The 12,582-nt window shown below is 54.9% G+C and overlaps 4 protein-coding genes across 4 annotated transcripts; 2 read left to right on the top strand and 2 right to left on the bottom strand.

The window, feature by feature from the left end:
* Window positions 1–330: 330 nt before the first annotated feature.
* LAJ45_01859 (uncharacterized protein) lies at window positions 331–1,243 on the top strand (the record flags this gene model as incomplete). The annotated part of the gene is made up of 2 exons (XM_046111452.1): window positions 331–546; window positions 674–1,243. The coding sequence occupies 2 exons, from the start codon at window positions 331–333 to the stop codon at window positions 1,241–1,243; spliced, it is 786 nt and encodes a 261-aa protein (XP_045975396.1).
* Window positions 1,244–2,446: 1,203 nt separating this feature from the next.
* LAJ45_01858 (uncharacterized protein) lies at window positions 2,447–3,057 on the bottom strand (the record flags this gene model as incomplete). The annotated part of the gene is made up of 2 exons (XM_046111451.1): window positions 2,447–2,986; window positions 3,055–3,057. 2 exons carry the CDS (start codon window positions 3,055–3,057, stop codon window positions 2,447–2,449), a joined length of 543 nt encoding a protein of 180 aa, XP_045975395.1.
* Window positions 3,058–4,402: 1,345 nt separating this feature from the next.
* Window positions 4,403–7,748, bottom strand: LAJ45_01857 (uncharacterized protein; the record flags this gene model as incomplete). Its single annotated transcript, XM_046111450.1, has 2 exons — window positions 4,403–4,861; window positions 4,920–7,748. 2 exons carry the CDS (start codon window positions 7,746–7,748, stop codon window positions 4,403–4,405), a joined length of 3,288 nt encoding a protein of 1,095 aa, XP_045975394.1.
* An 850-nt stretch (window positions 7,749–8,598) lies between these two features.
* On the top strand, window positions 8,599–10,169 carry LAJ45_01856 (uncharacterized protein; the record flags this gene model as incomplete). Its single annotated transcript, XM_046111449.1, has 3 exons — window positions 8,599–8,914; window positions 8,973–9,645; window positions 9,713–10,169. The coding sequence occupies 3 exons, from the start codon at window positions 8,599–8,601 to the stop codon at window positions 10,167–10,169; spliced, it is 1,446 nt and encodes a 481-aa protein (XP_045975393.1).
* Between the last annotated feature and the right edge of the window lie 2,413 nt (window positions 10,170–12,582).

Raw genomic sequence — 12,582 nt, 5'->3', positions numbered from 1 at the left:
CCCTCTCCTGGGGGTATTGGGGGTATTCTGGGTGTGGGATTGGCTGTGTGTGTGTGCGCGGTGTGTGATTTCAGATCTGTTGTCGTGAGGATGGCGGGGAATTATCTCGAAGCTCTGATCTCGTGTAGCCAGCAAGGTATCAATGATAGTGCTGACATATACGCCGTAGCTGTACTTGCACTCCCTGCCGCCCTCTTTCTTCTCTCGACACACAACAACGCCTGGAATAACGAGCATCGCCCGCACCCCCGAGATTCCTCCGCCCGCACACGCAGAGAAGAAGATCTAGAAAGAAGAAGAAGAAGAAGAAGAAGAAGGAAGAAAGCAGCAATGGCCGAACAACCCCCCGGTGCGCTCTCGGCAGCGTTCCCCCCGCCGCCCACGTTCTTCACGCACTTTACGCCCGAGAATCTCGCGGCGCTCAAGGAGCTGAGGGGTGCCGATGGGGCTCTGCCGCCCATGGAGCAGCTGCCGGAGGAGCTCAAGTGTCTGGTGCCGCCGCCGCTGCTGGAGGGCGGGTATCGCGCGTTTGGGGAGACGTGGACGGTGTGTATATTCTGTGCCCCTCTTCTCTTCTGCCCTTCTGCCTTATGATGATGAGGGGGAGGATCTATATAATATATATATCTATAAAAGACTAGAATGCTAATATATGTACTCCTCCCACCCACAGCTCCCCGAGATCTACCCCTCCCTCGCGCAATCCGGCATCCAGCAGCTCTACCCAGACCCCACCACCAGCACCACCAGCACCACCACTACCACCACTGTGGCCACAGCCAGCGCCAACGCCAACGGCAAAGCAGGAACCCCCTCCTTCGACCGCACGCTCGAGCTGCGCCGGCTGTCGCAGTCGCTGCTGCTCAACTACCTCGAGCTCGTGGGCGTGATGGGCATCGCGCCCGAGCAGTTCCACGAAAAGACGGCCGCGCTCGAGACGATCCTGTTCAACATGCACCACCTCATCAACGAGTACCGGCCGCACCAGGCGCGCGAGACGCTGTGCCTGCGCATGGAGGAGCAGCTGGAGAAGATCCGCCACGAGACGGAGGAGAATCGCAGGGTGGTGGGGCAGATTGAGGAGGTGCTGGCGGGGCTGGCGGGGGTCGGGGAGAGGGCGGAGGCGCTGGTGGGGGGCGTGGTGGGCGCGAGGAAGGGGAAGGAGAGTGGGGAGGAGAGGAGGGAGAGGGCCGTGGCGAGGGATAGAGAGGCGTGGAGGATGTTAGGGTTGGGGGGTGCTTGAGGTGGAGGTGGAGGTGGGTTGGGGGCTTGGTTTCGGTCGGGTTTTCCTTTCTTTTCTCTTGCCCTTCTCCTTTTCTGGTTCCCCTTTCTTGTTTCCCTATTTTTCTGTTTTCCTTTCAAAAGGAGGGTTTTAATGGAGTTCTGGGAGTCCGTGTTGGGAAAACACATGTAAAGTATAGTATAGCTTACGGCAACATTAATGGCGGGCCAGCTGATGATATCGCGAAAAATCGCAGATATTGATACCTTCACCCACTCCATCCACGCTTTCCAGCATCTTGAATAATAAAAATTTAGTCTTTGGGCTGGTACTGCGGCCGAGGGATCGGGAGAGCGAGGAGATTTGCTCTTTGGGGTCAATTGGCCCTCTGTAGGTTTGGGTTTGGGGGCTTGGACTTGGTTATGGGAGCCCTGGGTTGTGGGTTTATCTTTTGGGGCCGGGTGCGGGCTTCTTTTGGGCTCTTGAGGAATGTGTGGATAAGAGGCAGGTATCACACTGCGAGAAACGGAGTTGATTAGACTATCATTGGCTTTTCTATAAAACCAAATGCTCATCTAGATCTATAGAGACCACTGCACCAATTTTTATGCACTGTACATCGTGCCCCAAAGCTGGTGCTTGGTTCCTAATCGCAATTGTTTACTTTGTGGTTGAGAGTCTCTGGAGGTTATTCTCACTCGCGAGTTTTACTAGGGCTCTCTGTTGGTACTTCTTCTCGAGCTTGGGTCGATAGCACCCCGGCCCTCGAAGCTAATATCCTGGAGGGGGACTGTTTTACATGAACAGGGAACTTCTTTGTAAACTTTGCGGTTTGGCTAACTGAAGATGACAGGCCGGCGATCCTCTACTCAAGACCAGTATGTTCTCCGCCCCCGCGGCATTACACATGGGCACACAGAGTTAGAGGTCTAACCTACACATACATCCCCGCCCAAATCTACCAACTCCATCCCGTTATCGTTGCCACGCACAACCCACCGCCCACAGCAAGAGAGCAGCACACCAACCACGAGTGATACCCCATGAAGCTAACTGCTAACTTCGGTCAGGTTTTTGTTTTTTGTTTAATTCATTAATTGCATGAACTTCGGCCAGGTAACTGCACTGTCGGCCAAATTTATTTACTACAATGGGGCTTGGCATCCGCGCAGCTGGCTATAAAAGAAGCTCTTTCAACACCTCTTCTTCCTTCTCTCGTATCATTCATAGTGAGTTTGCAGCTGGGCTGGGTGGCCTGACTGGTGGTGGTGGTGGTTGGCCGTGGGTTGGCCGTGGGTGTGGCGTGGGCCGGGGTGGTGTGGGGTTGTGTGGGCTGGTGGTGGGTTGCCCGGGTGATGGGGCGCGGGCTGGCTTGTGGCGGCGTGTGCTGGCGGTGGGTGGCGGTGGAGGCCGTGTGCTTGTGGCTGGGGGAGTTGCGTGCTCCCCCTTCCCGTCTTTCTTCTTGGGCTCCTGGCCAGGAAGTGATGCGGGATTAAACCGGGGAGGTGTCCCCGCCCCGGTGCCCTGAGCTCCAGCGCCCGCGCCCGTACGCGCCCTCTCCTGGGTCTGCCCAGTCCCCGTTCCCCTCTGTCCCTCTCCTCCGTCTTGCTCCCTGGGCTCATGCCGAGGGGGCGAGACGGAATCAAACCGCGAACGGTGCTCCGTTCCGGTTTTCTGTGCCTGTCCCTTTGTGCCTGCCCCGTCCCGGTCCCTGTCCCCGGTGCCTGTCCCTCGTTTTCTCTTCCCGTCTTTTTTCTTGGGCAGCTGCCGAGGAAAAGAGACGAGATTGAACTGAGGATTATGTTCCTGTTCCTGTCCCAGCCCCAGCTGACCATTAGGTCTCTTGTCCCCGTCCCACTTCCTGTGGGCTCGCCTTTTGGCTGACCCAAAGGTACAGCCCGCCCCCCCACCCCCCCCACCAAAACCCCGAAGGGAGCACAGGAGGAACTAAGAGGAAATGACAGCAGACGTATCAACGACACCGACGGGGTTCTTAGTTCTCAATCTCTCCTGTGCGGTGAGGGTGAGAACTAGGCACTTTGTGGGTTTGAATCGTTGGTCGTCTGTTCTAGAGCTAGTAATAGGTATGTTGGGGGTTATAAACTAATGGGCAAATCGATATATATAATGAGGATTTAGTTAGTCAATAGGAAGCATGAAATTGGAAGAGAGGGATGCCTATTATTTCATCTTATAGCAAATAGTGACGGTGTAGCATGAAACTTAGTTGGAGGGCATTGTAGATCCGCCCCTGCCGCCTTCTTGTGTGGCATTCTGGGAGTTTCCCAATAAACAATTGCTCTGCAATTTAATAATCGAGTTAGGCGTTGTGGCGCGGACTAGCTGACAAGGAAGGACACATGGCAGAGGACAGGTCACGGGGATTACGGTGTCCTCAGCAGCTAGACTTGTCTCCGTTTCTTTTCTTCTGGCGGCTTACTTCCCTTTCTCTTCTATCATCATCAATACTTAATCATTCGAGCTCTATCCTACTTTATCGAGCCTGAGCTTTTCATTTTTTGAGATTCATGCAGGAACAAAATCTATGGTGAGTTCCTAGCTCACTCCAAAACGTCCCACTGGATACATGTAGTCTTGACACCTTTAGTAAGCTTGGCGTCCAAACATCATTCCTACATTTCTAACCAAGAATGTTCATAGGCGAGTGATATAAGGATCTATCTAGCAATTCTCTATATGATTCACCTATTGGACAGCTAGCAGTCCTGGTCCTCAATTGGAAGATCCGGAGTTTGGTCGAGAGGGAGTTTAGCCGAAGGTGGTAGTAGAGGGTGGGGGTAAAGGAGAGATAGCTCTTGACCTTTATTCTTTTTATTATCGCCCTCTGAAGGTATCATATCAACGTCGATGCAGCGATCACATTAATGAATTAAACAAAAAAAAAGATTCAGCAATCACAAAATATCACTCGGTACACCAGCTCGCCAAGATTGGGCACGTGGATTGCACTGAGAGACCTTTACAACCTCACTTCCTTAACCTCAACAACCAACACCAGATCATTCATTCAGAGGGGAAAACACCCCAAGAGCCTTCCTTTTATTCTATACAATAAACAAAAGAGATTCCCTTTTTTGAACCCAGCACACACTCAAAACTACATATACACCCATAAACTAAAAAAAAAAAAAAAAGAGAAAAAAGAAAACTAACACCCGTTTAGTACACCTCCAGGACATACCTCCCCACATCCTTCAACTCATCAATCTTCTTGACCGCATCCACCTTCTTCCCCTCCCTTCTTCCACCCTCCACAATAGCCTCCTGCAACACCTCCGTCACATCCGGCACGGGCCATGTCGGCCCACAGAGGTAAAAGGCACCCTCCTCCTTAATGTACGCCTCGATGATGTCGTCCAGGCTCTGCCTCATGCGGTCCTGGATGTAGATCTTCTCTGCCTGGTCACGAGAGAAGGCGCGGCCGAGGAGCGTCACGATGCCGGCCGCTTGGTAGGCCTGCCATTCTTCACCGTACAGATACTCTTCGCGCTGGTGGCGAGAGCCCATGTAGAGCAGGACGGAGCCGATGGGGATGCCTTGGGCCTTTTGCCAGGCGCGGTATTGCACAAAGGCGCGGAAGGGGGCGAGACCTGTTCCGAGACCGGCCATGATCAAGGGCTATAGATTTGTTAGTGAGGGTTCAATGAGTATATATAGGGAAGAAGAGAATACGAACCTGAGTAGACAGCTGCGGAAGCTTCATGACACTGGGCTTAACACTGACAGTCACCTCGGACCCGGTCGACAACTGGCTGAGCCACCTTGACGCCTGTCCGAACCTCTCGCGACCCTTGGGGTCCGTCCAGTTGACAACCACAATCAACAAGTGAACCTCGTTGGGGTGGACCTGCTGAGACGAAGCAATGGAATACTCCCTCCTCTTCATCGGGCTCACAATCTTGACCAAATCATGGAACTCGGGCCTAGCACTTGGGAACTCCTCCAAAATATCGGCGAAAGTGCATGTATCGACCTCCGCCCTTCTCTTAAACTCCGTCGCACCCTCGGCCGACGCCAGCGTCAGCAGCGCCTTTCGCTCGCCATCATCAACCGCATACTCAGCCAGCGCCTCATAGAACCGCTTCGGCGGCTTCCCAAAGATATCCACGTTCTGCGCGAGTGCCTGGAACACCGTGCGGACCTCAAGGACCTCGGGGTCCTCGCGGGAAGGCACCTCGACGATGTCCTCGGCGTTGAGGCCATAAAACTCAATGAACTCGGCCACACTCGCGGCGTTGTTCTGCGCGTGGATACCGAGCGCCTCGCCGATGCCGTACTCCATGCCCGTGCCGGTGAGGTCGAACTCGATGTGGAAGATGTTTCGGTCGTAGTAGGCGGGAGTGAGGCGCTTGTTCTCTTTGACCTTGACGACGTAGTTGCGCATGCCAAGGTCGGGGCGGAGCGCGGACTGTACGCCATAGGCCTCCTTGAAGGAGAGGGTCTGCGCGGCGGATTGGGTGGACTTGAGGTGGAAGATGGGCTCCGTGGGGTTCTTCTCGTCGTTGGCGGTGAAAGAGGTGGCGGATGGAAGAGTTGGCAGGGCAGCCACTTCGGTCTCGGAGACGGCGGAAGCCCATTCCTTGGGTACCTCGACCTTGCGGAGGGCGGTGGCGAGGGACGCGGCGGCGGCGTGGACGGCCTCGGAGTCCTGGTTGGAAACAGAGAGCTTCTCGAGGGGCGCGTCGAGGCCGGCGACACTCAGGAAGGAGAGCTGGACGAGGGCGTTCTCGACGGCGGCGGATGCGTCTTCGTCGATGTTCAGGATGACGACGTTGATGCTCTTTGTAGCGACACCGCGCTTGAATGCGGCAGGGAGCTTCTCGAGGTCCTCGTCCTTGATGTTGGACTTGAGGAGGATGGAGCCATTGGTCTTGGTGCGCGCGGTAATATCAAAGCTGGAGAGAAGGGCAATGTCGTTGACAACCACGACGTCCGCAGACTCGACGTGGAAGGATGCCTCGACAGACTGCTTGGAGGACTTGATCTCAGACTGGAGGACACCAGCGAGGGGCCCGTTGTCGTAAGTGGCTGAGAAGGCAATTATCTTTGCAGCGTCCTCGGCGAGGAGCTTTGCGACCACCGCTGCAGCGGGAGTGGAGGCAGCGTCGTCGCGGTCCCAGAAGATGTACTGCTTTGCGTCGGCGCCCTCAGACAGGAGCTCGAACGAGTCGATTGTCGAGGCCTCGGAGGTCAGTGCCTCTTCCGGGATCTCGATGGAGACGCTGTTCTTGCGCACAATCTGGTCAAAGATCCAGGCAAACTGCTTTGGCGACCAGACGGTCTCGCGGGCGTACTTGACATCGAGTGTGGGGGGAGGGAGCTGCCAGATGCCGCTCATAGAGGTGGCAGCGACGATATCGGTCCAGAGGGCGCTCTGAACGGTCGAATCGTTGACGGCGGTCTGGTCATTGACCTGGCCGAGGACGGCGATGCGCTTGACGCTCTTGGGGAGCGCCTCGAGGAAGTAGGACTCGGCGAAGGGGCGGTAGACGCGGACGACGACAACACCGACCTTCTCGCCGGTCTTTGCAAGTCCGGCGGCGACCTGGGTGGCCAATGAGCTCTCGACAGATCCGAAAACGACGAGGACGGCGTCGGGCTCTTCGTGGCCCTCGTACTCGAACATAGAGTATGCGGTTCCAAGCTCGGCGTTCAGGCTCTTCAGGATGCCATTGACCTTCGCGGCCTGGTCAACCTTCTTCCCAACCTCCGATTGCTCGGCCAAGATGCTGTCAAAGACGCTCTGCAGCCTGCTCTGCTCCAGCACATCCGTGACCTTTGTGCTCTCGCGCGAGACGGCAACACCATCATAGATGTGCACGGTGGGGAGCACCGTCGCCGCCAGCGTCGCAAACAGCGCCATGTGTTGTGCCTCGTGCGCCGAGAACGACGCAACCAGACCAACACCAGTCTCCTGCGCGACGGTCACGGCGGCATTGTAGTCGCTCACAATCTTTCCGGAGGTCACATCAAGGTCGACCGCAGCAACGTGAGCCACGAATGGGCTGGCAGCCTCGTATGCGCTGGCCAGCTGGTCAAGTGCCGAGCGCATGGGAAGGAGAGAGGCGGTTGATGCAAGAATTGACTTTGCAACGGCCTTCTTCTCTGGGCTTGCGTCGGGCGAGAAGACGTATCCGAGCAGGACGTTGGCGGCACCGAGACGGGTCTCCATTGCGTTGACGGAGGTGACGGCACCGTGGCCGTTGGGCTGGGAGGCAGCGGACCATGACTTGGCGGCGGCGTCGAGGTCGAAGGTGGCCGGGGAGTAGGAGAAGAGCTTGTCAGAGAGTGTGTAGGCGACTTGCTGGACGAGGGTTTGTGCGGTGGTGTAGGCTGTGCCAGAGACCTGGGAGACGTCCTGGGCCGCGCTGAAGGGGAAGACGGGGCTGATCTTGTCGAGGGGGGTTTTCACGCCATTGGGGTGGGTAAGGGCTTCGGCGAGGGCCTGTTCCTGGAGATTGAAGATGGAGGGGGAGCCGCTGGTCTCGGGGGCTTGGAGACGCATTTTGGTGATGGTAGGTAGGGTGGAAGGAGGGAGGAGGGAGAGGTGAGGGAGGAGGAGGAGGAGGGAAGGAGAGAAGAGAGAGAGCTTAGGTATATAGATTATATGGCCCCACGGGGAAGACGTAAAAGAAAGAGAGAAAAAAAAAAGATTGCTTTGTAACAGACTCTAGCCAGAACACAATGGACTAAGACTAATAAGACTCGTTCGGTTCAATTGCGACAGACCCGAGTGTCAGGGGTGGATTTACGGTATGGAAGCGGATAAACTTGGGTGGTCTGCTTCGTTTTTTTCTTTTCTTTTACTTTACCAGCGAAGGGTATTTCGGGGGGCAGAAGGAATTAATAATATCCAGCTGTGATCATGATCAAGGATGATGGGGGTCCATTGGGAAAGGCATCCGGGGAAGTCCTCCGGGAAATGGGTTTGCCATTACTATTTACATTGGAAAACTGACCAGTTAGGCTTGCAGCTACTCCAGCAATTCTGTGCGTGTGGTGGTGGGAGAAGTGGTTTTTTTTGTTTGTTGAGGAAAATTCGTCGAGCACGCCATCGCCCTTGGAACTGACGTTACGGGCCCTGCATCGCTACTGATCGTGGGCGGTGATAAGATAAGATAGCAACTGATTGTAGCCGATCGCTGCAGTGCCAGATTAGATGGACACCGATTAGATTAGATCCTCGTCGAGATAGCGATAAGGCCCAGCGATAGCGATAACGGTGGGGTTGAAAGCTTTTTTTCTTAAAACCTGCGAACCCCACCATTGGCCCTGCCCTGACCTCACCTCATCGAGCCTCTCATCTCGAACCTCACCTCACCTCTCTCCCCCCCCACTAATCACCAATTAGCACAATGTCAAACAACGACATCTACCAGACCCCACTGGCCTCGCGCTATGCCTCCCCCGAGATGGCTCAGCTCTTCTCAAACAAGACGCGCTTCCGCACCTGGCGCCAGCTGTGGGTGTGGCTCGCAAAGGCCGAGAAGCAGCTTGGTCTGCCCATCCCCGATGAGGCCATAACACAGATGGAGGCCCACCTCGACCTGACCCCCGAGGACTTCAAGGTCGCCGAGGAGGAGGAGAAGCGCCGCCGCCACGATGTCATGGCCCATGTGCACGCCTTTGGCCAGGTTGCGCCTGCCGCTGCGGGGATCATCCATTGGGGAGGCATGTGTTGCACATTCTGATATTGGCTTCAATTGTCAGCTAACAGCCCGCCCCATAGCCACCAGCTGCTACTGCACCGACAATGCGGACCTGATCTTCCTCCGCCGTGGTCTTGAGATTGTCCTCCCCAAGCTGGCCAACGTCATCCACAAACTATCCACCTTCGCCGTGGCACACAAGGACCTCCCCGCACTTGGCTACACACACTACCAGCCCGCGCAGCTCACCACCGTCGGCAAGCGCGCCACCCTCTGGATCCAGGACCTCCTCTGGGACCTGCGCAATCTCACGCGCGCGCACGGCGACCTCGGCTTCCGCGGCGCCAAGGGCACCACGGGCACGCAGGCCTCGTTCCTGGCCATCTTTAGCGGCGACCACGACAAGGTTGAGGAGCTCGACCGCCTCATCACCGAGATGGCCGGCTTCGAGTATGCATACCCCGTCACCAGCCAGACGTACAGCCGCAAGGTCGACGCGGACGTCATCAGCGCCATGAGCAGCTTTGGAGCAACGTGCCAGAGGATTGGGGGTGATATTAGGCATTTGGCGGCCACGAAGGAGATGGAGGAGCCGTTTGAGAAGGACCAAATTGGGAGCTCGGCTATGGCGTATAAGAGGAACCCGATGAGGAGTGAGCGTATGTGCTCGCTGGGAAGGCATCTGGCGAACTTGTGCAAGGATGCATTGGATACGTACTCTGCGCAGTGGTTTGAGAGGACCCTTGATGACTCGTGAGTCCCCCCCCTTTAGCTCTCTACAGAGTGGTATGATATATCAATGGCTAACGATACTCCCCAGCGCGATCCGCCGCATCGACATCCCCCACGCCTTCCTCACCACCGACGTCCTCCTACGCATCCTCGACAACGTCGTCTCGGGCCTCGTCGTCTACCCGGCCGTCATTGCGCGCCGCATCCGCGAGGAGCTGCCCTTCATGGCCACCGAGAACTTCATCATGCGCATGGTTGCGCTCGGCGCCTCGCGCCAGGACGCCCACGAGCGCATCCGCGTGTTGTCGCACGAGGCCAGCGCCGTGGTAAAGCAGCAGGGCCGCGACAACGACCTCATCGACCGCATCAAGAAGGACGAGTTCTTTAAGCCCATCTGGGGCGAGATTGATGTGCTGATGGACCCGAAGACGTTTGTGGGTAGGGCGCCGGAGCAGACGGTGAGGTTTGTGGAGAGGGAGGTAAAGACGGCGTTGGCGCCGTGGGCGAGCGTGTTGAGTGGGGAGGTTAGTGAGCTCAATGTTTAGAGCTGCGGTTGTGTTATGCGTTGTATATGGCATTTGTTGGCGATAAATAAAATAAAGACATTGGCATGGTATGGTTTTGTCGAGTGAGATGCTGTGAAGCTGTTGCAACCCCTGTACCTGCATTCGTTGTAGGAAGATTGACTTGCACTCTACGAAGACGAGATACTCAACGGTTGGGTGGCTTAGAGAAATCTTGCTATTGAACAGGCTCGAGTGTTATAGAAGCTAAATATATAATGCTGCAAAGCACTTACGTCCTACATTGCTGTCTGGTGGGGGCTACTGTTGACAGACAGGCGGCTTCCCACCGACCTTCTTCCACCACCACCACTACCATTCTTTCAACAGCTCTGCGGTTATCTGAAAGCTTTACATGCCGCCCTACGAACAAAAAACGTGGCGGTATCAAAGATAGTCTTCCACCTTCTCTAGGATTGATGTAACTATTTGCCCACGTATTGGAAGACATACACTCCTGCATGCTCTCCTCGTGCCTACAAGCCATAGTTGCCCCCAGAATTTCCTCCGTTCGCCATCGGTGACTATACGGAAACCCAAACGCATTGTTGTCCAGACTCTTTCATATCACCACCTCTATCATTTCTTCCCGGTGGGTTGAAGACAAAAAGACAAATTGCCCTCCCCTCCAATACCATAAATACAGTGTATGTAGGGTCTCTAGATTCGGAGAAGAAAAAAGGCTATTTGTACCTTTGTCTTGGAGCCATTTTGATCTCAGGGAGGGGGGTTGGTTGTCGAATTAGAATGCTTCATGGGTGATCACTCGGTTTTTACCTCTTCGAGGTGAAAGGCCATTACCACCGTCTAGCCATCACATAGTATGATTGTTCCCGAGGGGGGGCGGGTTGGGGTTGAAAAATAACGGAGACAAATTGCCCTCCCCTCTCATAGTAGGTATAATGAGAGCCAAAAGCTAAAAGGGACGTGTAGAACATTTCTTTGCCGCCTAACTGTCGACATCCTATTCATGATAGTAGGCGATCTCCCTCCCCCCCAACCCAATTTTAAAGTAAGTCCATAAGTTGAAACAGACAATGACTCGCGCCGGGTTCTTTCCCACGGAGGTTGTGTAATTCCACTTTCGGTCATGACTGAACCGGTCCCCCAAATGAGCTCTCCAGTCAGTTTGGAAGCTCATACATCTTTGGAGTGGTGCAGAATAGCCGATCTAAACACTCAACCTACATTAATAAAGCTTGCATCTCACATTGCAACCCTTTTAAACTTACACTTGGGCCATGAAGATCAGTGCCTTGAGGTTATGTCAGGTCAGGCAGAGCTTCTGGCTCCTGCCATCCATCGCAATCAAGGTTGCTGACTGCTAGTAATTATTACCTGGGACAGATCTTTTTGGCGCCGACAGTAATTCAAACGGACGGCGCAAACATCCCTCTGTTCGTTCGTGGCGGTGTTTTTGTACCCCCATCGGAACAAGTCGAAACTTTCCAGTGGCCGTTTGTTTTTCCCGGCCAATATATTTCTGAAATGGAGCCTCACTTCCATCGTGCGGCTACCTGCATTCCAAATAGCCCCCAGTAGTTTTCAAATTTCAAGGCCCACGTAACTACAGCCATGGTTGCAGAACCCTATAGCTTGCAAAACCCCACAGCGCGCAGTCCACAGAGCCGACCCAAGTAGACTCCAAAGTAAATCTTCATTCCCAAGAGGGAGAGCCAAACGAGCCAATAACCCAACATCCACGGGACCTTCTCAACCCCCCCAAATCAATAACGCCCAGAAGTCGAGAAATACGCCGTAAAAGTGGGCCAATTCATACTTTCACTCCACCACCGCAAGAAAGTGCTCCAGGTTAGCTGCTGGTGATTCGTGCTTATCTGCTTTCAGCCTCCAGGCTGACATGCTGGTTGACTGCTGCTGTTGATGGTCGGACACAGCTGTGTCGATGGTATAGTGATGACATGACCTGTGTGATGTAAGGAAGGGGAGATGGTGGGGTAAGAGGTGAGAGTGAGGGCGTAAGCTTAAGTTACCCCTCCTCATTTCCCAAGGTACATACAATCACAGATTATCACTCGCAACACTACCTCCTCCCCTTGTCTCCCGTTGCACAGCAACGCCAAGCCGGTGGAGAGGGGTTGGAAAAGGAGACATGCGGCCCACCCGTGCTTTGTGGAACTGAAGAGTGCAATCTCAGGAACCCGCGATCAGGTTGCAGACGGGTGGAGGTGCTTTTGGGCCACTCTGGGGGGTGGTGGATACACACGTGCAGAAACCGATACCAATATAATGAAAGGATGTGTGACGAGATATACAGAAGCGTCTTTTCCGACCGCATGTAGAGGGCGGGGGTGGGGATGGCACGGATGGGGATGGCACGGATGGGGATTCTGGTGTTTGTGGGACAGTCCAAGTTGGGGGAGCGGAAGTTGTT

The sequence above is a fragment of the Morchella importuna genome (genome assembly GCF_003444635.1).
Source record: "Morchella importuna strain M04M26 chromosome Unknown Morimp01GS003, whole genome shotgun sequence".
NCBI lineage: Eukaryota > Fungi > Ascomycota > Pezizomycetes > Pezizales > Morchellaceae > Morchella > Morchella importuna.
This window is presented reverse-complemented; position numbering and strand designations above follow the sequence as displayed.